Raw genomic sequence first — 27931 nt, forward strand, 5'->3', positions numbered from 1 at the left:
CTTCGGTTTTAATTGCACCCTTTTTTGTTTCCAGACGCTGAGTTTTGATTTTTCAGTTATTTTTTTTCTTCCTCAAACTGCAGCTGAGAAGAGAAAAGCTTGAGTGCATTAATCCTTTCCACTCGGCCCTCACATTTATCTCCAGCTCAGAGTATGACAACTGTAATAGACCCCCCCCCCCCCCCCTCGCCTCCTTCGCGCGAGACAAACGGCCTGATTACCAAAGAGGACCATTCAGAACGGGATCACGTCAGCCGCGGCGAGCGGCTCCATCGGAGCCACAGTCGGGGGCCGAGAGGCGGCGGCGGCGCTCTGAGTGCAACGCCACGCCGTGCCAGACGCTCATCTGTTTCCCCGTAATGAAGTTAGTCTGCCTGGAGGGCAGCACTCCCTCTCCGGTTCACAGTGTGTGCGTGTGTGTGTGTCGCCATAGCACAGACAGTAGCGATAGGCCGGGTACACAATGTCCTCCCTAGGGGGGGACGTTAGCGGGGTGGAAAGACGGGATCCGCCTGCAGATCGCCACAACTCGCCGTGTGAGCGGCAACGCTCGACGCCGGCGGTCCAGGTTGAAGCCGCCGCCCTCGAGTTCCGTCAGCCAATCGATCTCGACTCGATTCTGAGGGCGAGGTTTGCATCGCGTTGACCTCGCCGCTGAGACCCGTCTGGACCAATGAGCCCCGATACGCTTCAGTGTCCAATCACAAACCATCACGCCTGATTCCCGACGGCGGACCTCAGTGGCGTGACTGATGCCACCGGTCCAATCACATTTGTGTCAGTCATACGAAATAAGCTCGCCCTTTAACACAGTTACTCCGTTGTTGCTCTCTTGTTGAAAACGTGTTTGTGTTTTTGAATTAATACTAGTTAAATTTCACGAGGTAAAAGTAAAAAATGAAATCAAATGAAATGACCCGGGTAAAATCAGGGCCGAGCGCCTCGTGATGTGTCACGTGACCTCGTCCCACCGTTCCAATCCCTCGGTCCTCCAGACATCCAGGGAACGACCTCGGCCCGTCATGTTCATAACGCAGATCCAAACCCGCCGAGCGATTATTCACGCCAGCTTTTGACCCTCCGGTTGAGCCGCGCGTCTCACCCGATGTTCACGCAGGTCGTCAACACCTGACGGCGGACGGAGTCGTGGCGGCAGTTTGTTTTCTCGTTGCCTGATCGGTCTGGACTTTTAAGGTCAGACTAGGACCGCCTCTCAATCTCTCACACACACACACATCTGTATGGGGAGGTTGACACCTGGAGGGAAATGGAGGATGCTTTGAGTGGATTAAATAGGAATAGACGTAAAAAAGTCAAGATATAACAGGTTGAAAAATATTTTTAAAACCAGTTGTGTTGCGCTTGAGGTTGTGTGGACGCTCGCGGTGCAAGGTGACATCTCTTGAACGAGTGTGTGATGACCGTATATGTATTTTTACGCCTCCACGCTGCCGTCAGCTCTTCTGCCGTCCGGCTGTCCGTCCGCTCCCATCTCGTCATCGTGATATCTCGCCGATGCCTTCGAGGAGATCGTTAAGCTCCGGCTGGAACCGCCCGGATTGACTGACTCAAATTTGGTAGTTTACAACGTTTACAGTGACCTTTAATATATTGAATTTCTTGAAATACACGATAACATGAATTGCCTTTAACAGAAGTGGGTGGAAGCTTACGAGTTTGTAGTTACCGCAGTTATTTAAATACATGTATTCACCCGTATATTATATTGTCCTTTCCTCTTCCGGTATGCATGTTCTCAAAGACGCACATGCAGCTCGCGTGTGTAGATGCACATGCAGCTCGCGTGTGTAGATGTTCATGCTGCAGGGAGGCTACGGCCTCAGTGATGGCAACCCTTTTGCACCCCCCCCCCCCCCCCCCCCGGCCGGCTGTGCAGTCGAGTGCCGTCAGACGAGATTTTCTTTTTGTGTTTCTCAGAGCCGACGCGAGAGCCGCCGCGTCTCGGCTCTTTTAACGGAGACAAAGCGGTTGTCATTTCTTTCCCGAACACCGACGAATTCCATCAAATGTCAAGCGAGCACAATCGAACGGAAGCGACCCGCTGACGCTGCTCCCCTCTCGGGTGTTCCCCTTTTATAAGATTGATCCCTCGGCTCGGCTCCCGTATCTCCCCCCCCCCCCTGGTGATGAAATCCCAAAGATCAGATTCCGTTTTTCGGCGGTTCGCCTCGCTGCTCGCGGACCCGAGTGGACTCCTTCTCGCCCCCCGTGTTCCGTGGGTCGCCCCTCAGCGGCGCACCCTCTCGTGGGATAACGGAGCAGCTTGTTCAGTCGAGGGTTACCAGCCGCAGATGGCTGAAGACAATAAACATGGGGGTGGGTGTCTTAAACCGAGTCATAGGAGGACGCCAAGCTGCCCTTTTTGCAACGTGTCCGTCCAGTGATCTTTTTGTGGTTTTCTGTGTTTGCAGCAGTCTGACCCACTTCGGTCAAATATATCAATGGCTGATAAATCACCTGTTTATCCGACTAGTGCCGAGCGGCGGCTCCTCGGTAATCGTGATTAATTGTGTTTACCTCGACGGGTCGTTATGGAGAACGATGTCTGCTGAGGGCTCGACCTCCACCTCGCTCTGCTCTTTCTCCTGAAGGTCACTCTGGAGGTGAGAGCAGAGAAACGGCAGAACACCCTTCACACACACACACACACACACACACACACTTCTCGTGGCTTGTCGAATGCTGGTTTCCACATTGAACCGGGCCACGTTGTCTAATGGTCGCGCAGGAGAAGGTCTCCCCCCCCCCCCCCTCCAGCCACAATGCTGCCTGATTATACGCTCCTTTAAATCAGTGGAAACTCTTTTACTCAATGACTCAAAGCGAGCATTTATTCCCCCTTTAGTCCACTTGTCTGAAGGTCGTTTGATGTCTCTGATTTGGCATTCTGGCCAAATTTTTTTTTAGTGAGTGTAAAATAAAAAACCGAAAAAGAAACAACATTGCTTTTATCCAGCATCTGCAAAGCGTGTGGTTCAGTAAACGATTCTTTTTGCCTGAAATAAGAGGTGATCCATCTCTATAATCACGTCTAGTCAGAACTGAATGCAGCAATTTCACATCTTCAATTTAGCTAATCGCGCTCTCGCCTATTCCTATTTTCTACTTAAGATATTGAACTGAATGGGAATAAAAGTGATTAAAGAGAAATTGTCCGACATGGTCGCGTTTGGACATCGTTTATATTATTAGAGCTATGTAACAGATCCGCAGCTGAATGCAAGCGTTAATTCTCTACTCATTCAACGGATAGACGTGATTCATGCCTGAAGGTCACAATATTTCCTCCCAACATATACAAGCCAAACCACAAAGGAAAGTAAGAAGAAAAAAGGGAAAAGGGCCCCGTGCTTGGCCTTGCCCACACGGATCTCAAATGGAGCTCCGTAATAGACCAATTTCAGTTCTGCCTGGAGCGAACCCGGGCTTTTATTCATGTACTCTGGTCTCTCCCTCTTTGGCCAGATTGCACGGGGAGCGAGGCCCCCCCCCCTCCCTGAGAGGATAAAATGAAAGAAGATGGTCGAGCGGAGAGGTTTCTGGATAGCGCCCTTATTTTGGATGGTAATGGGCTGTTTGCGTGCCCGGCTCCCTGTTCTTTTGGGGGCGGGGCACCTCACTCCAAGGTCACAGGGGGCAAAGTAGGGGAGGCCCGAGCCCGAGCTCACAGGGGTCTGGGCCCCGCTGGTGGAGCAGGCTCGGGTCCAACCAGAGGGAGATCTGAGGTAACAAGCGTGATTTGTTTGTCGTCCCCGGCGAGTCCGGACACGTCAGCATGGAGCGTAGAATCCCCAGAGGTTTATAGACGGAGAAATCCAGCAGAAGCGAAACGACGGCAACATGAAACACACAAAATGCATGAGGGCGAGAGACGGCGTGATGCCAAAGGAACTCGAGCGGGACGAGCTGTCGTGGTGGAAGTCGATCGGCGCAGCGGCGTGCGACAGCAAGCGGCAGTGAGGGCCCGGACCAGACCGCTGGGAACCCTCTTTAGACTCAAGAGACCACGACGGAAGCACCAAATACCCAATAGCGCTCCGTCCCCGTCAAGGACAGCCTGCTCCTGTGTGCTTTGACCTCCGCTCGGGCCCCCCCCTCCGGAGTTTGGCCCCCGGCGGCCTCCCCTCCGTCCGATCGGATCGGAGCCGCGATTGGATGACTCAACAGTTTGCCGGTGCCCAGCGGACGCCGAGCGGGGCATTAAGCCGGCGCCAAACCGTCTCTCTTTATTAAGAATGATCACAGCTGCACAAACTGTCTGCATGTGTAGTTAATTCAATTGAAATGCCCAAGTCCTGCTTTTACTAACATCTGCATTACTGAAAAAACAAACGCCCATTTCCTCTTTGTGTTGTTGTTTTCGTGGGGTCTTTTTTCCCGCTGGCCGTCTGTGAAACGAGGAGCGTCGGCTGTTGCCGGGGACGGATGTCAGGAAGGGTTTCGCACACTGGAGCTGGCGAGGCCTGACACGCCATCCGCTACAAGGAGAAAGTAATTGGCCTCCTAATTGCTCTCGGAGGCATGTTTCGCCGACCGGGCCAGTTCCCGGACCTCAGTACAAGTCCAGTGTCAGCCCCGAGTGATCTGACCTGAACACGAGACTGACACGGGGAAAAAAGGCAGCTCTTTCTTCTTCCACTTTCTCCCCCCTCCCTCCCCCATAATGCTCCTCCAGCGCTGTCACTCTGTGTCTGCAGCGCTGTTTATCTCCCTCAGGGGGCACCATCTTCTCCCGGCCAAACACCCCAATCAGTGAGCTGTTAAATCCAACTGGAATCAATCGGAGACACACCTTAAAGGAGCTTTCCACCTTCTGAGGAGACGTCCTTTCATTCCCATCGCTTATTAGAGCTGAAACTAGAGCACGTATCGGTCACGCATTATGCCTTTTTAAGGCGGTGCTAAAAGTAATCGTTGGTTTTGATTCAGAGCATAAAAATAATGATTTTGCAACCCTGGAGAAATGATATTTGATTTGTGATTTTCTGCCCCATTGTCGATTTTCCCCGTAATCAACATCGACTTAACTTTGACATTGTGGTTGATTATTCTGTTCAAAAATGTAGACGAAAGGCTCAAGTGTTTGCAGCATCTGTTAGTCATCTCATAGCTTTAGTCACAGTCATCTGTGGAAGCTTTTGCGCTGCATCTCAATGAGCAAAACCTCTCATTTGAATCCACGCTCGTTCTTCTGTGAGAAGGAGGGGAGAGAAAAAAGAAGTGTTGATGTAGCGGCTATAAATGGGGGATCGGTGAAGTCAGAAGGCTGTGACTCACGAGAAGCCGTGACAGAGAGCTTTATGCAGAGATTTCAACAGCCCACTTGGAATTAAGACGTGCAGTGAAATTGGACGTGTATGGAGGGGGGGGGGGGTTTGGTCCTGGGCCTGATCCACTTTGACAGGGTGGCGTGTCAGATGCAGTTCTCTGCAAAGTTGCGCAGATTGGAGTTTACTTATACTTACAAATTGGGAGGCAGAGCTCCTCCGGAGGCAGCGATAATCTCAGGCCTTGTGTGACCGAGCTGGCAGAGCCGACAAATACATCACAACAGCTGAGACGTTCCCCTTCTATTCTCCCTTCACTGTGTCCAGGAATCCCTTCCAAACGGGGCCGGCCAAACAAATAGACGGTGAAGAAGTATATTGAAGGAGCGTGTGGATGATTCGTTTTTTGCCTGAGGGCTACGCTACCTAGCGGATAACATAGATAATTGTGTATGATGCTAATTTGTGAGCACAAAAGGCGAGTTAAGAGAGAAAATGTATTAGCCGTTATTATTTCAGCACATTTAACCACACCTCGCTGTGTGACGTTTAATGTTGGCCAGAACAAATAAAGTGGTCACTTAGTTCCAGTCTGTTTTATTTCTCCCATTAGTTCTAATTATCCTTTAGCAGCTAAGTACGCCGCGCCTCATCAGCACCACGGGCAGCTCCCGCCGCCGCAGGCCGACCCGGAGCTCGCCGGAGCGTCCGCCCCTTCGCACTGCCGTGAACACAATTCCTCCGGTGCGAGTTCAGGGAGTTTGTGGCATGAACGTCCGCTTGGATTCGAGGATTAACTGGTTACGTTCCGGCGGTCACATTCACAGCCGTGTGTGAGAGGATGAAAAGATAACAAGAGGACATTTTGGATGTTGTCTGATTGGAAGTCATGCCGATGCATATCGGGGGGGGTTGTAGATGCCAAGCCAAGACTTTTGCCAAGACTTTTGAATGTGAAATCCTTGGAAATTGACAAACAGCATTTTTTTGATAGTTAATTAATCAGCAAAAAATGTCAAACGCTCAAAGTTTGGTCTCTTGAAATGTCAGAATCCGTCCGTTTCATGTCTGCTGTAACGCAGTGAATTGGTTTCACCAAAACGAGCAATTAAAACATTTAAATTTTGACATTTGATATCCCAAATCATAACTAGTAATTTAGAAAATACTCCGGGGGCCACCAGCCGTAAACTGTGCTGCACAGGTCCAACTGAGAAGGACTCGTCTGTGAGCATGGAGGCGGCGAGCATCTTGTCCGATCCTGACCCTCTGCGCGCCGCCAAACATCCATCGTACAGCGCCGGCTCTCCACCGCACAGCAGACGGCGGCATCAAGAGCAATTTCAGCCCTATTTGGCGGGCTGTCGGGATATCGCCGCGTCTGATCCCGATCCGCGGACCCCCCGGCGCTCACGGGAACAGAATTCTCTTCGATGGTATCGAGGTTTCCCTCGCTAACAGCCAGCGTCCCCGCTACCGTGCCGCGCGTCCCTCATCTGGGTCACGAGGACGAGATGTCGTGACCCTGACCGAGCTTTCCTCCGCCCCGGGGTCACGCCGATAACGCCGGCATGCAAATGAGGGAGTCGGAGCGCGTGCTGGATGCCTGATGGCAAAGGATAAGCTGAAAGATTGTTTGCTCACAAACGCCAGTTTTTATTTCAATGTCACCCTCACAATGTTATCTATCAAGCTGCCACCACTGCCGGTGGGTTCAGTCTCACTCCACATGGCACCGTGGAGTATGATTTAGGGAGGCTGTTGTGTTAAGTGACGGTGCCAGTAAGATCCCGTCTGATAGCTCACTCCAGTTCAATGACGGAAGAACGATAGCATCTTTTATTTTTCGCCGCCTCTACGAAAAAGGTCAAACTGTTCACTGGATATTCATCAGGTGCTGCTGATGCTCGATTTCCTCGCTCCGCGCCGCCGGGAAAGAAAACTGGTCTGTGACAATAAATGAGCCAGCCGCTCCTCAAACGAAGTGCGTGGGCGTGAGCGTTAATGGGACGTAAATAGGCCGCTTTTCTGATGGACGCACTTGTGGACATCAAGGCGCAGGCGCCATTGGAACACGCGCGCAGGCTGTCACCTCCCGATCGCGCGCTCGCATCGCACCTCCGCGTGATCAGGTGCCTGACACATCTGTGTGTACGTGTGATCGCCTGCGTTTAAAAAAAAAAAAAAAGATATCCCGTGAAATCGGACCACTAATCTGGGTGTCGATGCGATTGCGGAGGTCTGGTGTTTGTGGCCTGTTTCGGGCCGCTGCTGAAACGGGCATTCGGATGAGCGAGGCCTCTTCTTAAACTGCCACCATTTTGAACCACTTTTTACATGCGACGCACGCCACATACGAGATGCGTCGCCGGGTGCACGGCGTCTCCCCCATTGAGCCGCCATCACTGCACTCGCACACCGAAGGAAAAGGTCAGCTGCCGAGCGCCTGGGAGGAGCACTCGAAAGGTCCGTCTGTTTTGAGAACGTGCACGGCGGCGGCGGCGGCGGCGGCGGAGAACGTGCCTGTTTGAGAACGCTTCCGTCACCCGCAAGCGAAGGAAACAACAAGCCGCCTCACAACCACCAGCAGATGTCTTCCTCTCGGTGGAAACGGGTCCAGATCGCCCAAAAACATTTACCGCTTCCGTCGCTTCGCTGGCGCTGGCGAGCAGAAGAGTTGTTTTGAAATACGAAGACCGCCACTTGAGGTGACAATCACCCCCTAGTATTCTAAAACGGGACGCTGCCTTTTTAAAACTCCACGCAAGAATTCCCTTCCCGGATTATTAAACCGTGTCAGCGGCGGTGTCTGCGGCGGGAGGCGTGAAGGAGTGGGCGGAAACAAGAAGAAGAGGAATCATCTGAAGGGGGGAAGCTAAACAAAATCCAAGCTGCGAGGCCATTTCTTCCATGTTGCTGCAGGTAAAGCCCTCCGATCCGTGTCACTCTGAATTACGATCGGATGTAAACGTGTTTTGAGTTCAGGAAGTGGTCGAGCTACCAGCCTCCCTTTTGTCTGTATGACTCACCTACCAGCCCCCCCCCTCCACCACCTAACCCCCACATCAGCCTGATTCCAACAGACAGGCCTCCCCGGGCCCCGCTGCAGCGGGCCTGGTCCTCGACTACCTCCCTGCAGCCCCCGCCTGCCTCGGGGGCCAACTAAGCACGCAACAATATCATCGTCATCATCATCATCATCATCATCATGTGATTTAGTCTAAAAAACAAAACAATCCTCTATAAAGAAGTGAAGAGAAACCTTTATTTTCTCCTGTGAAGTCAACAATAGTCGCTGAAATGCAAGACTCAACATCTGCATGGACGACCTCATTGGGTTTCTCTTCCCCATCCTCCCTGCTCCATCCTCTCTGCTCCACCCTCTCTGCTCCATCCTCTCCACCCTCTCTGCTCCATCCTATCTGCTCCATCCTCTCTGCTCCACCCTCTCTGCTCCACCCTCTCTGCTCCATCCTCTCCATCCTCTCTGCTCCATCCTCTCTGCTCCATCCTCTCTGCTCCACCCTCTCTGCTCCATCCTCTCTGCTACCCATCCTCCCCATCCTCTCTGCTCCATCCTCTCTGCTCTATCCTCCCCATCCTCTCTGCTACCCATCCTCCCCATCCTCTCTGGTCCACCCTCTCTGCTCCATCCTCTCCACCCTCTCTGCTCCATCCTCTCTGCTACCCATCCTCCCCTCTCCATCCTCCCCATCCTCTCTGCTCCATCCTCCCATCCTCTCTGCTCCATCCTCTCTGCTCTATCCTACCCATCCTCTCTGCTACCCATCCTCTCTGCTCCATCCTCCCCATCCTCTCTGCTCCATCCTCCCCATCCTCTCTGCTACCCATCCTCTCTGCTCCATCCTCTCTGCTCCATGCTCTCTGCTTCATCCTCCCCACCCTCTCTGCTCGATCCTCCCCTCTCCATCCTCTCTGCTCCATCCTCTCTGCTCCATCCTCCCCTCTCCATGCTCTCTGCTCCATCTTCCCCACCCTCTCTGCTCCATCCTCTCTGCTCCATCTCCCTGCTCTATCCTCCCCATCCTCCCAGCTCCATCCTCCCTGCTCCATCCTCCCAGCTCCATCCTCCCTCCTCCATCCTCTCTGCTCCATCCTCCCTGCTCCATCCTCCCAGCTCCATCCTCCCTCCTCCATCCTCCCAGCTCCATCCTCTCTGCTCCATCCTCCCAGCTCCATCCTCTCTGCGGTGTCGGTCACACAAACAGGCGTGTCGTGTCCTCCTGCAGCTCATGGAGTGTGTTGGACCTTCCCCGTACGAGAAGCAAGAGGAGATGAGAGGAGCTGCTGAGATTTTAGGCGCGTGAGTCCGTCTCTGAGGCCGACAACAGGGTGTTTGGGGTTGGGGGGCTTTTTTTAGCAGTAATTGAAAATGGGGGAATCTTTGTGCACTGGCTTAATAGAGCTGTCATGCCCTTTGCCGCAAAGCGAGGGTAATAACTTTTTCCAGTTCCATTACACCCCTGAGATTGGCTTCAGGTGAGTAAAGAGGCTGCACTGGACAAGGGGCCACGGGGGGTCCCCCCCTTCCTCCCCCCCCCTCCTCCCCCCTCCTCCTCCTCCTCTTATCTCTGTTCTCTGCAGGCGGCTCAGCTCAAAAATCACTTCCCTGACTCATTACATTCAAAGAAGATGGAAATACTGCCCCGTCGCCAGTGTTTGTCCGGCGGGCTGCGGCGAAGACTTGATTGACAGCCGGTAATTAACGTGCCAGTTCACTAACTCGTGTCCTCCTCGCCACTTTAACAAAGTTATTACACTTCAGAGCTTCTTCTTGGACAATTATTGGGGCGAATTGGTTTGATATTTGACGTTGGCTTCACGAGATGGAGTTTTTATTTTTCCCTCGTTCCCCGGCAGGGACTAATGGATCGACGTTTGGGGATTTTTGTGGTTGTATAATATTGTATAATACACCAGTGAAAAGATTGAGATCCAAAAGCTGTTGTTTGTCTCTTTCTGAAATGTCCATACAGCGTTACACTGTTCACCATTACTGCCATGAAACTGAAATTCCTCAAAAGCACCGCGTTCATTCAACAGAGATCACATAAACAACGGTTGGATAACGGAAGGGTCATTAAAAGCATGGACTTACTTAAATAGTGTTAATTGTTTGATGCAGCACTTTATTATGGATGCAATCACAAGCTTTAATTTGCCTCGTTTACTCGGTGTCAGTTATTGTAATTACCCCGTCCGCGTCCCCTTAAGAAACCAAAAACGTCCCTGCGATGAACATCGGTGTTTGACTTCAGCAATTCCCACGATTTCCCCCATCGAATGGCTTAACGTCTCTAAATAAAAGCGGCGGATTGCACATAATGCGACTTCATTAGCGTCGAACTGTTACCACGAGAATGTGGGCCGCTGGTTCTGGTTTCAAACCCAACGCGTGCACTTATTCCTGCCTCCTGCCTTCGCTAAAGACTCGAGAGAAGAGTCTCTGTTTGCCTGTTTAATCAAAGCACTTCCCCATTGATCCGGACTATCGATCTTGGCACTACGGCAGCGTTTGTGAGTCCTGCGCTGCCTTCGACCCGTATTCTTTACGAAAGAAATTACGCCTTTATTAGTCTCCTCCTGTTTAAAATGCAAAATAAACCCACAACGAGCCCCTTTGAATTGGCCGCTATCTCTGAATTAGTCCTCGACGTCAGCCGCTGAATGGCGAGGTGTCCTTTTCCGCTTCAACTCATTTTGCTCACTCATTTTGGTACATTTTGCTTTATTTTCCCGTCATTGACAGGAACAATTAACCAAACTTGAAATGTGGTTCAATGATTTGAGAGCTGCTTCGTGACCGTTTCCGTTAATCTTTATTTCTCTTCTTATTTTATCATCCCGAGCTGAGCTCTCCATTAGATACAGGCTATTTCCCTTACGTGTGTTTAAAATGTGCTGTAATTGATTGTTTTAAACACGTTTCTGTTTGATCCTTCAGGCTAAAACGTGATGATTTAACAATCTTGGAGATCATAAGCGAATAATCGTACTGTCTGCAATGCGTTGGGGTAATAAATCGGTTAGAATCAGGTTGCCACATAACAACTGTCACGCCATTTTGTTTTTATTAGGAGATAATTCCTCATGAAATGGGTTTAATTTTACGAATTACTTGGTGATTAAATGGTATAAAACAAAGAACAATAACGCGGCTAAAAGGCCCCCGTTGTGTCCTGCTGTCCTCACTGACAGACCACATCTTAAGCGTTGGTCCTGGGCGACTTCCTCCAGCAGCTCCATCACTTCGCCGCACGCCCAGTGGGGCGGCACGCGATCTCCCCCAAGAACCCTCCTCTGTCCCCGGGTGAGCTCTCAATCAGGGACGTCAATAAGTGCCCAGATCAGGAAGAGAGGAGTCCATTGACGAGGAAGGGAGGCGGGGGGAGATGGAAGGAGGTGGAGGGCGAGCGAGCTGTGACCCAGTTAGAGGGAGGAGAGACTGAAGGTTGACGACATGAAACCAGGTTTTTCTCCTTAGTTGGAATTCATCCTTCATCTCAAACTGGCTTGTCGAGCTCTTTCCTCTTTCTTAAACTGTAGACGTATTGAGTGAATCCCCCCCCCCCTTTTCACCCCCCACCTGCCCGTCACAGCCTGATCAATTCTACTCCTACAGAGGAAGCCTCCCACGTGCTCTCTGCGCGGCGCCATTGTGCTCCCTCAACGTCCTCGTATCTCTGTCATCGCCTCTCAATGGCTCAGCCCCCACACTGACCTTGTAGCTTTTCAAAGGGAAACCGCGCCGGAGGGGGAGGAGGGGGGGAGGGGGGGATATGCGTAGGCGTCCGTGCAACAAAAGGTTCGGCTGAGAGGGCCCGAGTTAACCGGAGGCTGCTTTACTCACCGCGGCAGAAGGTTTTCCTCACACGGCGTTTAATTCTCATTAGCTAAGTTCTCTGCTTTCGAATGCATTTCTTTTGTGCCTCCATCAAAGTATTTTAGCAGCCGCGAGTGTTGAACTGTGACGACAGAGAAAGACGCCGCTGAATACGTGTTAACCAGGTGTTAAAGTCGCAGCTTACGGTGCAGAATATCGTAGTTCTGCTTCATGCAGAGAAGCAGCGAGCATCGGTTCGGGGTGAAAATACTCTTGATTATTCTGAATAGCGTCCATTTATAGTGCTTTAGCCTGTTTGATTAAGGGGAGGATTTTTCCTCTCAGTTGTTGAGACTACAAGGAGAGCGTTTACCGGCTTATTAGTCTATCGTCTCCTCGTCACGTTGTTGATGTCGTCTTTCAACGCGGAGCAGCCGAACAATTATCCATTAAGTTAAGAAACAATGAACTTTGATCACTGAGCAGAGAGCCGCGGTGGCTTCGCTGCCTAGCGACTGTTACCGAGGTGGAAACGGAGCGAGCGAGTTGCAGCGTTCCTCCTCCTCTTTGTCCTGGTGCTTCCATCGCATGTGTTTGTGCAACAACCAACACACACCGATTGGTCTTTGGTGTCATAGTAATGTCTCATATCTCAACCGACCTGTAATGATGAGTAACACACACACACACACACACACACACTCCTGTTCCCCCTTTCCCTTCACAAAGGAGCTGAATGCTGAGCAAACACACCTGTCGAGTGCAGAGAGCACGGAGTGATGACACATTATTTACTGTACTTGTTTGGTTTTCAGAATTTGCACCGAGATTCAGGAATAAATACTCATTTCATCTCGGCTCTGTGATGCTAATCCCGAGTTTGGGAAATGAGTGAGTAGCTTTGTTCTCAATTCAGCGCGCCGGCCAATTGATTGTGGGCCGCAGCTGATGTTTACCCGGGCTGAGCCGGTAGCTGCCCCCCCCCCCCCCCGGTGGCCCCGCCCTCTCCTCGGTCAATCCTGTAACCCGCCTTGTTTTGTTCTCTCTCTCTCTCTCTCTCTCTCTGTCTCTCGGTCCAGCATCGCCGCAATGACCGAGGGTCGAAGGGAAGCGCTGGCGGCGGCGGCGCCCGAGCCCACCACCGCCTCCTCCTCCACGGCCGGCTCCAACACCACCAACGTGGCCGGCCGGGGCGCCGGCGAGAATGACGAGGCCTTTTCCAAGCTCAAGGACAAGTTCATGAACGAGCTGAACAAAATCCCGTGTAAGTAGGTTCACAGAAACGTTCTGGTGATCTGAACAGATGAAAAAAGGATTTGAAGCTTCTGGGTTCCTTATTTATTTAATCTTTCACAGGTGGGCAAACAAACCACTTCACACTTCCTCTCGCCGGTTTTTATCAGAGGAAAAACAGAAAGTTAACCGAGTGACAGCTGAGAACGGGTTTATTTTGATCAGAACTGGACTGACTGAGAACACGCAGCACAAACAGAGGAGATATCGCCGGATATCTGATATTTCCAGAGTGTCCATTCCGAACGCATGAGAAAACGCGCCCGTTTGCACCTTTTCACCAGCGGCGTCGCTCGGGCGCCTCGCCACAACACGTGACGTGCCTTTAATCACGCCGCCTGTGATACCGAAACCTGTCAATCCATCCGGCGTGATTTTCTCGGGTAGCCGTGACGCAAAACACCGGGAAGACGTCCGCGTTCCTCCGCTTTGACGACAATTTCAAAGAACCTCGGGAGGCTAAAGACTCGCCACGCGTTTGGTTCTGCTGCCGGAGTCAACAGCAGATTTAAAGAAGTATTTAATGGAATTGTCTTCAAGTATCGCTTGAAGTGGGGAATAAACATCTGGCAACAATAAGTCAAGTGTTTGACATGATAAGCTGCTAAATTGAGCGCGGCTGATTCCATTATATCATCATGTTCAGTGCAGTTTTTCCGTCTTTCAGTCAAAACGGTGTCTTCATTGCCACATTAAGAACGTCCTTCTCTTTATATCAAAGGTTACAGCCTAAATGTGTTACTGTTTCTACATCGTAGAAACCATCGTCTTTGCTTCCCGAGAAAAAATAATCAATTAGGGCTTATTTTAAAAAAAAATGTATCTACGAGCTTCTCATAAAACGGTCCGTTTCACAGGGTTTTAAATTAGTGAAGACAGAAGCAGTGAAAGGTAATTATAATCCCCCAACATGATTGTTTTGCACAAAGTGCCCAATAATTCCAACAAAGCCGCCTTAACAGTTCCTGAACGTCGGCACGCGCTGAGGCCTCACTTTGTAATCACACTAAACCACATGGAGACTTTACAGCAGCGAAGCTCCTGCGAGGAAACCAGCGCCTTGGATTTGTACGTTATTCAAACACCCAGAGCTTCACTCCCCGATAACAATTAACCTCCGAGCACAGAAGCTGTTTGATCCGTGACCGTCGCCTCCGTTACTCCCAATAACACCAGCGGTTTGACATTTCGGGAGAATTTATTATTTAGTTGGGGTTTTTTTTATCAGCGACTCCAAGCTTTTCGCCGGCCAAAGGCACTAACAAACATTCTATTAGCTTCAAAAAGGTTTAATTAAAAAAATCCATTCTTCCACCAGTGGAGCAATCCGTCCGTTTTTTAATTGACAGCCTCCAGGAAATATCAAAGCTCACTTAAGTTTTTATTGTTTGCACGTACGCAGCCAAGCTCGTTCCTACAGGACTGACCTTTGTGACCTCTGTGGACACCAGTGTCGGACAGCTGATGGTTGCAACGGAAAACTTAAAACTCAAAGACAAACAAGGAGACAAGAAAAACACGAGCGCGAACGCGTCCCAACTAGACTTTGTGAAAAGCCGGATTACATCGCCGGCTCGGCGGAGCTGCCGCGGCAACCGGCCAACTTTCTGCCCACTCGCCGCCCGCGCTTTCGGCGCCGGTCGCACCCGAGCCGGATGAGTCTCAGCCGGTGAAAAAAAAGCTGAACCAAATCACCGAGAACCAGATTTGATTTGCGTCCCACAGAGACGCTCGTGAGGCGCCCCGCGCTGCAGTCGCAGTGTTTGCTTAAGCGCAGCGGGCAAAGGGCAGCGTGTCACGAGCATAACGAGGTTTAATGTCAGGGTTAATTGAGCAACAGGGTCCTGTCACATTGGATTAGTGTGGGCTGCTGCAAGTGGATATAACCCAGATGCAGTATTTTACACACACACACACACACACGCACGCGTACCCTCTTAAATGCATCCAGCAAACTCTTCATGAAAGCTTTGCGTCACACGTAAAGTGCTTTATATTACCGGCGATATGGAGCAGAGGGGCTTCTTACGGCGCTGGCATCCATCCTCGTGGCATCTAGTGGCAAACTAGTGCTCATCAGGGTCGACGGGAGTGAACGCGGTTTATTGACAGTGGATCAAATGCAATTTTGAGGCTTCTCTGCTACATAATAATATATTCATATATATAAAGGTGCTGTACACCGTTGAGCAACAGCCAACGTGGATTCCATCAACCCCCCCAACCACCACTCGCCCCAATTACAGAAACTCCAGTTTCCTCGCCGTGCCGCTCAGCGGAACCAGAGATAAGTGCTGGGAGTTGAAGTGCTGCCAATACTCGCTCTCCTTCGCTCTGTTCGTCCTCTCTCTCTCTGTCTCATTAAAGAGGAGACGCTCACACAATGGGGTTAATTAGAGGAGGCTTTTATTGCCTTTTGGGACTCGGGTTCCTTTAGTCGAGGAGCACAGAAGGGCCTTTTACCGGGCGACGCACACTCGATGAGGGACGCGCCGGGCGAACCGGCTGAATTCCACCCGGCGAGGTGAGCTCTGCTGAAAGAGCTTCTTCTATAAAGTGATTCTCGTTCGCTTCCTCTAAGGGAAACTGGAGCAGCGCGACGTGAACAGTATCCTTCAAAGCAAAGTTGCACCGCGAACCCGCATGATCCAACGTTTAATCCCACCACAAGGCCCGGAAGCCGCCGCTGACCGCCGGCGATCCTCAGTTATAGTTTCGGGTTCTTAAAGGAAGCGCTGTCAGTCGCGGGCAGCTCATCGTAAACGAGGACCTCCCCGCGTCTCCTCCATCAGCACACACCGCCGCGGGCCGAGGCTGGAGACCCGTGAGTTGTTTCAGAGCATCGCTCACAGTTTTTTTCCCCTCGGAGGAGAGTGCTTATTGATTTTGTCAACAAAGCATCGATTTTCCTCCTCTCCCCCCCCCCTCGGGAGGAGAAACCGCGGCTGCAAAACCCCCGGAGTGATGGACTGTAAAGTACTTTTCTTTTTGGTTTTCTTTTTTAGACTAGACTGCTTCCTTTTGAATCCTCTTTGGAGAGCACGTCGGCCTTGTGTGAGCCACACCAGTTTTCCAATAAGAGAGAAAAAAATACAGTTTTCACCTGTTTCGCGTGACAAAGTTACAGTAAGAAATATCACAGAAGATCCTATTTTGAAATGTTCCCCACTACCTGGTGCTATTAAGCTCTGAAACAACTCTAAAAGCGCGCTGCCAAACTGTCTCATTTGTCCGTTATGCCTCTCCGTTAAGAGACGGCCGAGTAGAACCAAGGAGCAGCGATTACCGCGGCTGAAGGGAGAAAGTCTGCCGCGAAGGTCTCGTTATTTTCAGCCCATCTGGACTCAATGTCGTCTCTCTGCTACTTAGAGCGGCCCCCTCCTCCTTCCGCCACTGTGTGTGTGTGTGTGTGTGTGTGTGTGTGTGTGTGTGTGTGTGTGTGTGTGTGTGTGTCTGCGTGCATGCGCCGACGAGCACGAGCTGTCTGCTGATTGCGGTCGAGGAAGGTGTCGGCGTGTTTGCGGCGAGCTGTCGGGGGGGTCTGACAGCCTGTAGGTGACGAAGTTAACCGGCCGGTTGCCCAACGTTCTGCAGTCGGGTCCACGCGGCGGAGGAAACGCCAGGACGCGGGTCTCCATCCTGATCATGGAGCCGAGCAGCGTGTCCGGCTCCCGATGTGTCTTAAAAGCGTTTTATTTTACAACCAAAAATAAAAGAGACCTACTTTTTAGACTTAAAAAGTAAATGTTTCCTTTCTGTGATGCAGTGAAAATACTTGTTAAGTCCAAAAAATAAAGTCCAGAATGTTTCAATTATGTAATATATTTTAATCTAATAATATATGAATTGCTATTGTAATAATAGTGGAATGTTCGTATACGTATACCTTCAATTCCAATTTGCCATTGAACAGAAATATTACGCTGGGAAAAAGCACTTTCTTCTCCTTCTGAGAATAAAGGTTATTGTGGACGCCTTCTATTATTACCTTTCACAATAAAAGCCCCAGACATTCTTTATGTCACCTGTACCTGTCTGACCTTCCAGCGAGCAGCGGGACACAAACACTGTACGGTGGCATTGTCCTCTCAGCGGTCCTTACCCTGGCTTCAGTTTGGGTGGACGGCGTAAAAGGTGAAAAAGAAAAGAAACATAAATAAGGGGGAATTGATTATACGACTGGTGGCATCACAACATCTTAAAATAGAGAAACCTTGACGTTCTAATCCAACCAACGACTTTCTTATTTTTGAGCAAGGTTTTTTTTTATTTTGCCCTAAAAGTTCAGAAAACGCCATCGGCTCTGCGTGGTGGCGCGGCGCCGAGGCCCCCGCAGCGAGCTCCACCTCGGGCCCGCGTGCTGCCGGTGATTGCCAGTGAAAGTGTCCGCTGTCCAAGAACCGTTGTGTGAGCGGCAGAGTGGAAAAATGGCAACATCTGTCACCTCCACTAAATTGGCTGAAGCCGTCCTGAGGGGGTGGAGGGGGTCGGGGTGGTGGGGGGGGGGGGGGGTCTCGTCCTGCTGGTCAGGACCGATCGTTAAGCGGTCTGCCACCTCCTGACGGGCCACACACACACTGTCCTCTCACCTCAGTCAGCTCGTATCACATTTGCTTTCTTCTCTGCAAAGTTTCGGCCTATTTTAACCCAAACGTTCCCCCCCCCCCCCCCCCCTCCCCCTCTTCAGTGCCGTCATGGGCCATCGTCTCCATCGCCTTCGTGGCGATCATCCTGGTGTTAGCATGCTGCTTCTGTGTCTGCAAAAAGTGGATATTCAAGAAGAAAAACAAAAAGAAGGGCAAAGACAAGGGCAAAAACGCCATCAACATGATGGACGTGAAGGACGGAGCCAAAACCGAGGTAAAGACTTCAAACCCCCAAAACAATCCTGTATTAACGCGCTCACCACACCAAACGTTTCGTTCTTAAACCAAAGTTTCTCCGTAAATATCTCTAATATTGTGTTAGTTTTAGTGTTTTTCACATTTGCTGTATTCAACTGTTATTACTATTTAATGTGTTAGTGCCTGATGCTGCTATCGCAGATTTGATTGATCACATTTGCAGTTGCAGAAACACATTAAGGTGCTTTTTCACCAACAGAGTAAGAATGATGTCGCTGCAAATCTGGCAACCAAAAACATCACTATTTTTGCATTTTGTACATCTTATGTATTAATTATTGCCAAAGATGTACGTTTATTTAAAAATAGAATTCAGTTTAATTACAGGAGTCATTTGAATCTTCTTTCGTTTTTTTTTTTTTTATCAAATGAGGACCTGCTCACACGTTCGAAGAGTGTGAGTAGCGTTTGCCGTGTAATCAAGTGGTATCCACCCGGAGAAATGACATCACCGATCAATAAACAGATGGAAATGTAATCAAACCCGACGCTGCAAATGGCCTCTGCGATTAGACTGAAACCGCTGACAACGTTTCAGCACTTCATCACTTATTTATTCCGCGACGGACAAGACGTCCCGTCCCCTCTTCGGTCAGGGCTAATCCCTGGGATCGGTGAATGCGCCCCTCCCGAGGCAGGCGGTCATTTCTCCTGGTGGGACTCTGTGGACTCCTGTGTGTGGTTGTTTTAATTTGTGTTTCTTCCTTCTATGTCCTCCTTATCTGTGTTGTGTCTGATGACTGTTCGGGATGGTCACTGGCGGTAGGTTCCACATTGCTGTTGGATCTTCTTAAGCCTGCTGCTCTGATGTTTTTTGTTTTTTTAGAGCCTCTTGACAGCAACTTACTCCCGTAGAACCGAATATATGTAACTATGCATACAGTACATGTATATCTGCTGCATATATGTGCGTACAAGCTGCGTACGCACATATATGCATGAATGAAACGGACACTCGGTGCGCGTCCAGGACGGTTGAACCACGCCGACTTCTGAAGCCTCCTGCCTTTTCAATCTGACGGTTACATTTCAAACGAGCGGCGGCGAGCGCCTGAGAGGCTCCGCCAGCAGACGCTCGGTTGGAAGCGCCGACGAAAGGGAAGCCTTTGACGTACAGTCGCATTCCCATTTACACGCGTCAAGACAGATCGTAGGTTTCCTGCGGCAGACGTTGGATTTCGAACTCTTAGAATCATACAAACTCACACGTTTGACACATTAGTGCATTTCACTTTGACTAAAAAACCCTCTATTCAGATTTCCTCCCAAAGAGGCCAAAGACAAAAGGGGCTCGGCGTAAAATTAACCGAAAGACAATCAGCGTTGTTCATCCGTTCTGCTTCCACACGATCGACTTGACAAAGTGAGGATGTACATCACGACCCCTGTTACCCCCACCCACCCACCCACTGCTGGCATGATGCTTCTAGCTACCATCAACGTAGGGGGGGGGGTCACATAGCAGCTCGAAGGGGTGACGGTGACAATGCGACTGTGTGTCTTGGGGCGGGCGGGGGGGTGGGGGGCAGCACTTGGGGAGAATGGGGGAAATCACCCGAGAGCACTGGTTTGTCCCACAGAGAATGCTCTGCATGCCTGACGAAAGGCAACTTTTGACGCTGAATGACCTTGAGAGCTTCTCTTTGCCTCTTCAATTGCATGTTGGTCTTATAACAAACTCTTACACCCCCCCCCCCCCCACCACCCCCCCCCCCCACGCCACTCCTCCCCCGCACCACCAATGCTTCCCCCTGCTTCCTTTGCCTCGGTGCCAGGGCTCTTAGTCGACTTCATCTGCCTGAAATAACATGAAGGCATCTCCCTCTCTCCCTCTTTCCCCCCGTCTCCCTCTCTCCCTCTCTCCCTCTCTCTCTCTCTCGCCCGTCTGTCCTCTCCCTGTGTCTCTTTACCAGCGTTGCACCCGAGTCAGGATTTATAGCAATACAAACCCCCGCTCACATGTCAAATGTTCCTCCCATCACGGGACGTCCCCCTCGGGACGACGGCCCCGAATTAAAAGAAAGGAGAAAAAATTGATGGCTCCATTTGGAGAACTTGGAGTCGCCCCCACACCCCCCCACGGGTTTTTACCCGCCCTCTTCGCGCTCCCCTCTTTCCTCCTCATCGGCGACCCCCACCGCCCCTCCCCGTAGAACAGAAACGTCCACAGACTGAGGAGCGTCTTCAGGGGAACAGGCCCGCCGCTTCACTGCATCACAGAGCATGTCCTGCTGTTAACTGCTATGTTGTTTTAGTGCTTGCCCCCCCCCCTCTCCCTCCCCCCCTCCCCTTTATGACACCATAAAACCAGTAGCAGCTTTTACAGGCGTAGGTCCGGTGGCAAGGACCTGGGCGGGGGAACGGCTGGCTGCGTGCTAGCGCCGGCGACAAACGGGCGACACTGACTCTTGGTGGGTGTCTCCTTCAGGCCTTGAAGGATGAGGAGGAGGCGGAAACAGGGCTGACGGAAACGGAGAAAGAGGAGGAGCCCAAGGAGGAGCAGAAACTGGGCAAATTACAGTACTCCCTGGATTACAATTTCACCGAGAACACGGTAAGGGTCCGTCCTCCGAATCCACCCCCCCCCCCCACACCCCCACCCCCCCTCCGTGTGTGTCGTGGTTGCCCTAAAGGTAAAGTATGGTCACACCCGACTTCTGAGGGGGGTCCAACTTTTCGTCTCTCCGGAGACCAAACGTTCGTTCTCCTCCTGTCGCTCCTGCCGCTCCATCACTGGAGCCTGAGAACGATCTCGCCGGGATATCACGGCGGTCGGGTCCGCTCGCTCGCCACCGAGCCTTCCAGGAGATACAGTAGGCTGTTGGGATTTAGTTTGGCTCTGATTTTCTGCCTTTCTCTCTGCTTGATTGAAAACAGCCCCTGCAGAAACCCATCTGCTTCATTTCTTTTCCGGCAGGCTGCGTTTAAAAAAAACAACAACAAAACAGAAACAGAAGCAGGACGAGGAAGCACATCAACTTCCTGCCGCCAGATGTTGCGTGACAGATAATAGACACAGTGCGTGAACACACCGCTGTCCCTCACCGGGCCGGCTAACGCCCCGTTAGGACTAGAACTGACAGCCGGAGATTAGACAGGTGCACCGCTCGCACGCACACGGGCTCAGGTACGTCTCCCTCGCGAAAAACCAAAAAGACACAGATATTCTCATGTCTGTGTCCCCCTTCAATCATCAACAATTATTAGCACTTAACCTGTGCAACATCCATCGATGCGCGTGCCGCTGAGTCAATAATTACCGCTCAGTCAACCGGGCCCCTTTTAGTCTTTTCAGAGGGAAAACGCATGGGGTCGTTTCATAAAAAGGGACATTGTATGTGGCCGATATTCCATTTGGCAGCGGGATCTGTCATCCGGTGGGAGGCGGTGACAGGTCCCTCTGTAAGGTTCTTGATTACACTGGTAATAGGCTGCACAGTGGAGCTAAAGGGTAAAGAATGGCTGACAGGTTTTCACACTCTGCAGCTAAACAAGCAGACGGACCTAAAAAGACCAAAAGTCCCCCCTCAGCCGACCCACTTTCACTTCATTTTTCTTCCTCGGGCTTCGAGGCCGGTGCAATCGATGGAGAAGCGGCGCGCGGCGATCGCTTCGATGCCTGCGGGGCCGCGGGGTCTCTCACAAAGGGAAAAAGCCACGTGTGAATTAGCGATTACGGCGCGGCTGATAAAGAGAGAGGGTATCGCAGAGGACGGGGATTGTCCAGTCCCGGGGGGGTCCTGCAGTCCGCGATGATATTCCATCACAACGGGTTTCAAAAAGTCCTCCTTTCGCTTTTTGACAGGATGAAGTTTCATTGTTCGAGCGCGCTTGATGTGAAACACTCCGCATCGGTCCATGACGTTGCCGTGCCAACGCAGGAAGTAGTCTCCCCCTCGCTGCGGTGACGTGTTGCATCTTCAACCCTTCATACTGGAGACCGGAGGGTGCAATGATTTATGCAACTACAAGACTTTTAGTTGCTGAACGAAAGCGTGACGTGGATGATGAATTGCCCGGTCAAGTCTGTGGCGTTAAATGAGATATTAGCAGGTAGCAGGTGGCCGAAAATGTTAATACGATCTGCAGGGTTTTGCAGGATCGTCCAATTTAAATCTTCTGTCTGGGTTGACATGGGATGTTAAGTATCCAACCTCCAATTTAGGATTTGAACCAGATTTGTATCCATTAGGAAATGATATGATAAAACACGTACGTGTTTTGTCAAACCAATTTGTCTCACGAATTAGAAAACGCGCCTCGTTTGAGATGCTGCCGTAAGCACTATTAAATTTCCCTTGATGGCAGGAGAGATGTGCCGCTGAATGTTCCACCCCGCCAGGAGGAAAGGGGGACGGGGGGACGGGGGGACGGGGGGGGGGGGCACCGAGCACATTAATGTCACGTCCTCATGGCAAAGAGCCCCGGCTCTGCTTCTGTCTGTTAACCACCACGACCGGCTGCTTCCCCCTGGTGTCGATGACTCTGACTTTACACACTAATGAGACAAAAAAAGGGTTTGTAAAAGATCCAAATCACTCAGGGGCGCGACGACGCGGTGAAATCAGTCAAACGCACAGCGAATGAACCACAAAGAGCCTCCTCGGCACAGCGGGGGGGGGGGGGGATGTTGTGCTGTGTCCAGGAATGGGAAGTTTGAGCTCCTTATCAAAGAAGGGTTCAACACACTTCTTTTCGTTCAGAATTCTCCTCAAAGAAATAAAACACGAAGCTGTTTCGATAAACATTGTTCATGGAACTAACTGTCGGTGGCGTGTGTGGTCACAGCAGAGCAATGATGCATTTGGGATAAAAGAGGGCCGAGTCTTTATTCAAACACACGGGCCCAGATGTGCAAACACCGAGGTGCGATGATGACGGAGGGGTTAGACGTACGTGGTGTTATGGTATTTGTGCCAAAATGGGGGTTTAGATGAGTTAAGAAGCAAGACAATGATTCAGTTTTTTCTTCTACATTATATTACACACAAACGTAGATGAAGGGATCGAATTCAATGGTCAACCTCCAAAAAAACACGTTTTCAAGCTTATTTTGTCTGAGTTGGTATTTTTCTTTTCGCCAAATTGCCATTTGCAGGCTGAAAAAGTCCTTTTGCAGCAGACCAGACACTTGCTGGAGTTGGGATGTATTTTGTCAAAGGAATCTATAGATATCAAGAATGAACTTTGCTTCACTCTCGCTGTCTTCAGCGCGTAACCCTTCATGCCTTTGGCCACTTTTGCGATTTTATTTAGTTTCCCACGTTTTCTCCTCCCACTGCGGCTCCGCCTGCAGACCGCCGAGTGCCCCGGTCGCGCCCCCCCCCCCCCTCCCGGATCGCCGCTTGACGGCTGCCTGATAGTAAGTTGATTGACTGACCAGCACCCCCCCCCGCCCCCCACCTCCTCCCCGAGAGGCCTCTGGGTTTTTAGACTGTGACTGGCAGGTCAATCAGCCTCCCTCCACTGCGGTTATCAATTATCCGCCCCGCGCGAAGAGAAACAGTCCTCTCGTTCCCGCTCGTGACTCGCGGCGACCTTTACGAACTCCCCAGCCGCTGACGTGACCTTCCAACGCCGCGGCAAAGGTCCACCCGTTATGCAAAAGACGTCCTAAAGAGATAATTGCAGACAAGTCTTGAAGAATAGACGGTGTCTCTGTGGACAGCTTGACCTGCCGTCTCTTTTCCGTTGACCCCCCCCCCCCCCCGTGTCCCTCTCTCAGCTCATGGTGGGGATCATCCAGGCCGCCGAGCTGCCCGCGATGGACATGGGCGGCACGTCCGACCCGTACGTGAAGGTCTACTTGCTGCCCGACAAGAAGAAGAAGTTTGAGACCAAGGTCCACAGGAAGACCCTCAATCCTGTCTTCAATGAGCAGTTCATTTTCAAGGTACCCCCCCCACACACACACACACACACACACACACACACACACAGAAGAGCTGGACTTCACTGTGCTCATTTCAAGCCCTTTTCTGTGGCTGGAGATCTTTTGGTTCCACTGACAGTCTGATTTGCATGCAGCCGTGAATGCTGGGAAGGTGTGGAGACAGTAACCATCTGGCACATTCACAAGCTCCTGACAGAATAACCCCCACACACACACACACACACACACACACACACACACACACACACACACACAGGCTCACTGTGATTGGGATTAACACAGGCAGATGCACCGCTACGCTGGGGCCTCTGCTCAGCCATAATGCATGCATGGCTGCGGCGCAGCGGTGGGGAAAGTTTTGTTATTCGGCCGACAGTGGAGAGCGCAGGTGTCTGCTGCTAAGCTGAGAATAATGTGACGCGATATCCATTTCAAAACAAAGTCAACTCATGCGTTTTCTACACTACTTGGGGAAAACGGGGAGTACAAACACACACACACACATCTTTGTAAACTTCTAGCAGTGTTAAAACTGGACCCGTCCAATTAAAGGAACACTAACGTCTCTTTTTTTTCCTCCTCAGGTCCCCTACGTGGAGCTCGGCGGGAAGACTCTGATCATGACGGTGTACGACTTTGACCGCTTCTCCAAACACGACGCCATCGGCGACATCAAGGTGCCCATGAACAAGGTGGACTTCAGCCACGTGACGGAGGAGTGGCGGGACCTGCTGAGCGCCGAGAAGGAGGAGGTGAGAGCTGTGAACGCCGAGTAGGCGGAGACACACACACACATACACACACACACACACACACATTTGTTCCCGAGAAAATGTGAGGCCAGAAGGTCTGAAATCATCATCTGACACCTGCCTCATTTGTCAGGACTCTGACTTTTTGCATCTGGTAGCCGGCGTTTTTTCAATAACCAGAGCGTTTTCTAAGCGCCGCTCGCGTAAGTGAAATCCAAATGATTGTTTTTTTTTTCGCCGCGTTCGCTAAGCGAGTCGTGTCCCAAAACTCACAACGTGGCGCCGTGGTCAAAGTAATCCATCGCTCCTGGAAACTCAATCAGATGTGCACACCTCCCCTTCAATTAATAGGAGTGTGACTTCCCAGGCAGCAGTTCAGGAAATTCAATTTTCACGGTAAATGTCACGGCATATAGCACATGTTGCCAGGGAAACGTCATTTTTAGCATCACGGTGGTTCCATTTAAAGGTTAATTATAGCAATGCCGAGTGGCTGGTGATGTTGTTTGAGCTGAAGGGCATCACTATTCTTATTATTATCGTTCTTACGCAAAGCTGAGTTACATTTATCGATTTAATGCCCAAATAAAAAAGCGGGATGGTAATTGGGAATGCATAGACGCACTGGGCCACTTAACCTGCAGGTCTCCCCGGAATCGCAGCTGCAGGAAAATATTGTGTTTTCAGGCTCTTTTCCATTTTTCGTATGAAATACTGATACTTCCCCGCGCTTCATGAAATATTCAGTTCAGGGTGACTGAGATATGTGCAACCTGTCAGTGGGGGTCCCTCCTTTGTTTGAGGGGAACCACCGGTTTTATATATAAACACAGAAGTTGAAGACCCTCAAAGAGCAGCGGGCTCAGCTGAGATTTATTGCCCTTTAAGCTTAAAGGCAGCAGTTGACCTTTTTCGGTTCATAGAAAATATAAAAGAAGCCGGTCACTGGTCCTCCATCGTTAACCGTTGCCCACAGAGGGGGGATGAGGTTAGGGGGGTTGGGGGGGGGCACATATGGGTTCCTTCAAACATGGCCCACAACATCAATGCCAGAGCATTTAGGCACCATTTTTGTGCACAGGTCAGGATGGGTGCTGAAAGACTGACATTCAGGAGCGGTTCCAGCTACGACTCAGAGAATAGTGCGATACGAAGCTCTTATATCTTTAATTTTTTTAGCTTTAAAATGTTCATTAACAATAGTTGAAATCCTCCTCTGTCTGGAGAGCCGAACCAAATAAACGCGCCCGGCACGTTAAAAGCAGATTCGGTCGACTGAACATTTTCCCATGTGCTCTGAAGGGGAAGTCACGAGCCATTCGCAGCGAGCGTCCGCTGTGAGCGTGTGATGCGGTTAATGTGGATTCATCAGTCGATGTTAAAACTCCCCTGTGGTCCAACAGCAAGAGAAGCTGGGCGATATCTGCTTCTCCCTGCGATACGTCCCCACCGCCGGCAAGCTGACCGTGGTCATCCTGGAGGCCAAAAACCTGAAGAAAATGGACGTGGGAGGCTTGTCAGGTGAGAAGCGCCACAGCGGCGTGCACGTCCCCGCCGACTGCGCCTGCAGCACCCAAACACATCAATGGTTTCTTGATTTTCGATGAGGGGCTCAGCCTTTAGCCACCAAAATGTGCATTTGGGGAACGGAGAAAAGAAATGGGAAAACTTGAAGGAACATTTATTTTTTTTCCACCCTTTGAGTCATAAACCAAAAAAGAAGATAAAAAAAACAGTGAATCACCAAAATATTTGGGGATTGTTGTGGCCAAAAACGCATCAGAATTAGATCGCAAGAAAGCACTTTGTTACTTTCCTCTGACCTGCAGGAAGGAGTGAAACCTTCTCCTGCTGCGACATCAATAGATGACATTCATCACAATGCGCTGGGCTCTGATGTCATGGTAACAGAATGTGCCACTGGCCGTGGGCAGCAGAGGGTTGAAAATCCTCGCACATGCAAACGCCCACGTGTCCATGACTGGAGCGCACAAACAACACACCGACTCAGAGCCGAGATACCGCCTAAAACATGTATTTATCACGATCAACACTACGCTTAGTCCTGGGATGGGATTGACTGGACGTTCTCACTGCTTTTCCCCGAAAAGTGTAGAAAGTAGAAAACTAAAAACAAAGCTTTATTTTGAAAATCCATCATGCACAATAAGCCTTAGATAGCCATAATCATGTTGGACCGACATGCAATCGACTTGACCAGTAATTCTTAACAACCCCCCCCCCCCCCCCCCCCCCCCCCCCTGCTGCTTCTGCTACGGCCATTTGGCAGGAAACAAATGGCTGCCAGACGGTTTTGACGCAATGTCGCATTTAATTGGATCCTTTTTTTTTTTTTATCTGCGTGGGTCTATTAGCGTACAGTACGAGCACAGTGCATGTGTCTAATTACACACAACCAGAATATATAGACTCTAAATTGCGGTTTGTGTTTTGATTCCCGTTCGTCTCGCCTGCTCCTCCGCGTAGCGAATGGACTTAGAAGTGTAGCAGATGGATGAAATAATGGGCAGCTCTGTAATAACAATAATTAGCCTCCATCCACAGGGCTTCTCAGCCAGAGTTTAAGGAGGAGGACAAGTAATTGATGGCCTGGGATCAGCCTTCTCCTCTGTTGTCATCCTGTTTACCGTGCCTGATTATGGCTCACAGTGGAAGATGTGGGTATTATCATTAACCAATGTATAATCAAAAATAATTCCTTTGATTGGCTCCTCATGGAACATCCGTCCAAATCCACTTAAACAGACTTTTCAAATATCCATTCGGTGACCCTCGTGGGCCGAGAGGGGGAAGTCTCAGAAGTCATTGCATCGATGTCGTTTTTCTTTTTGGCGGCGTCGACGTAGGTAACGAGGAGCGGGCGAGTTACCGCGACGATTTCTATGCTTCCACATAACTGAGGTTGTCGCTGCACAAGGGAGCGTTTTGTTCATGTG

At 50.7% G+C, this 27931-nt stretch overlaps 1 protein-coding gene across 11 annotated transcripts in view; it reads left to right on the plus strand.

The window, feature by feature from the left end:
* syt1a (synaptotagmin Ia) overlaps nucleotides 1–27931 on the plus strand; it is an 84443-nt gene that overhangs the window by 48941 nt on the left and 7571 nt on the right. For 7 of the 11 annotated variants that reach the window (XM_078100496.1, XM_078100490.1, XM_078100487.1 and 4 more), the window contains 6 exons: nucleotides 13212–13396; nucleotides 18113–18285; nucleotides 20758–20883; nucleotides 24055–24222; nucleotides 24807–24974; nucleotides 26378–26495. In XM_078100496.1, coding sequence (XP_077956622.1) covers nucleotides 13222–13396; nucleotides 18113–18285; nucleotides 20758–20883; nucleotides 24055–24222; nucleotides 24807–24974; nucleotides 26378–26495 — 928 coding nt within the window. In that variant the 5' untranslated portion in view covers nucleotides 13212–13221. Of the gene's footprint in view, nucleotides 1–13211; nucleotides 13397–18112; nucleotides 18286–18805; nucleotides 19092–20757; nucleotides 20884–24054; nucleotides 24223–24806; nucleotides 24975–26377; nucleotides 26496–27931 lie in introns of those variants that run through there. The other 4 variants (XM_078100492.1, XM_078100493.1, XM_078100494.1 and 1 more) reach the window with 2 other exon arrangements.

This window comes from Gasterosteus aculeatus, chromosome 4 (assembly GCF_964276395.1).
Source record: "Gasterosteus aculeatus chromosome 4, fGasAcu3.hap1.1, whole genome shotgun sequence".
Taxonomy (NCBI): Eukaryota; Metazoa; Chordata; class Actinopteri; order Perciformes; family Gasterosteidae; genus Gasterosteus; species Gasterosteus aculeatus.